This window comes from Apaloderma vittatum, unplaced genomic scaffold, assembly GCF_000703405.1.
Source record: "Apaloderma vittatum isolate BGI_N311 unplaced genomic scaffold, ASM70340v1 scaffold23939, whole genome shotgun sequence".
Taxonomy (NCBI): Eukaryota; Metazoa; Chordata; class Aves; order Trogoniformes; family Trogonidae; genus Apaloderma; species Apaloderma vittatum.
Window position 1 is genome coordinate 637 of NW_009737324.1, and position 650 is coordinate 1286.

The following is a 650-nucleotide window of genomic DNA, read 5'->3' on the forward strand; positions in this document are numbered from 1 at the left end:
TCCTCTGCCTCGACGGAAACCTGACGGCCATCCCCAGCACCGTCCCAGAGGTTGGCAAAGGAACAAGGGGTGGGAAGAGGCAGGGGGAATGGCAGCCCTGGGTAACTCAGCGTTCTGTTTCTGTGACCAACAGCTCACCAAAAAACTGGACCTTCGGGGCAACAGCTTCATGGTCATCCCAGTGGGAGCCTTCCTCACCACACCATACCTCACACACTTAGAACTGCAGCGCTGCAAGGTGGAGAGGCTGGAGGAAGGGGCTTTCCGGGGGCTGGGGAGGCTGATCTACCTTAACTTGGGCGCACAGGGGATAGCCCTTCTCTACCACAGGAATCCCTGGATGGGCTCTCCTCTCTCCAGCACCTCATCCTGGAGGGGAACCGCATTGAGGAGATCCAGCCGGGTGCTTTTAGCCATCTGGGGTCCCTCAGTGTTCTCGATCTGAGGGCAAATGCCTTGGTCTACCTCCCAGACATGGTCTTCCAGGGTTTGCAGGCCCTCAAGTGGCTCCGGCTGTCCCACAATGCCCTCCACGTGCTGGGCAGTGAGGCCTTCACTGCCCTGCCAGCCCTGCGCAGGCTGAGTTTGGACCACAACGAGCTGCAGGCACTGCCCGGTGATGCCCTGGCCAGGCTGGATGGGGCCCACCC

The 650-nt window shown here is 60.8% G+C and overlaps 1 protein-coding gene across 1 annotated transcript in view; it reads left to right on the forward strand.

Moving 5' to 3' along the window:
- Positions 1–5: 5 nt before the first annotated feature.
- The window catches only part of CHADL (chondroadherin-like), a gene marked incomplete at its 5' end in the record, with an annotated part of 3396 nt that continues 2751 nt past the window's right edge, over positions 6–650 (forward strand). The window contains 4 exon segments of the mRNA XM_009877297.1: positions 6–50; positions 134–325; positions 328–644; positions 646–650. The exon segment at positions 646–650 is cut by the window's right edge and continues 266 nt beyond it. Of these exon segments, the coding sequence (XP_009875599.1) occupies positions 6–50; positions 134–325; positions 328–644; positions 646–650 (559 nt within the window).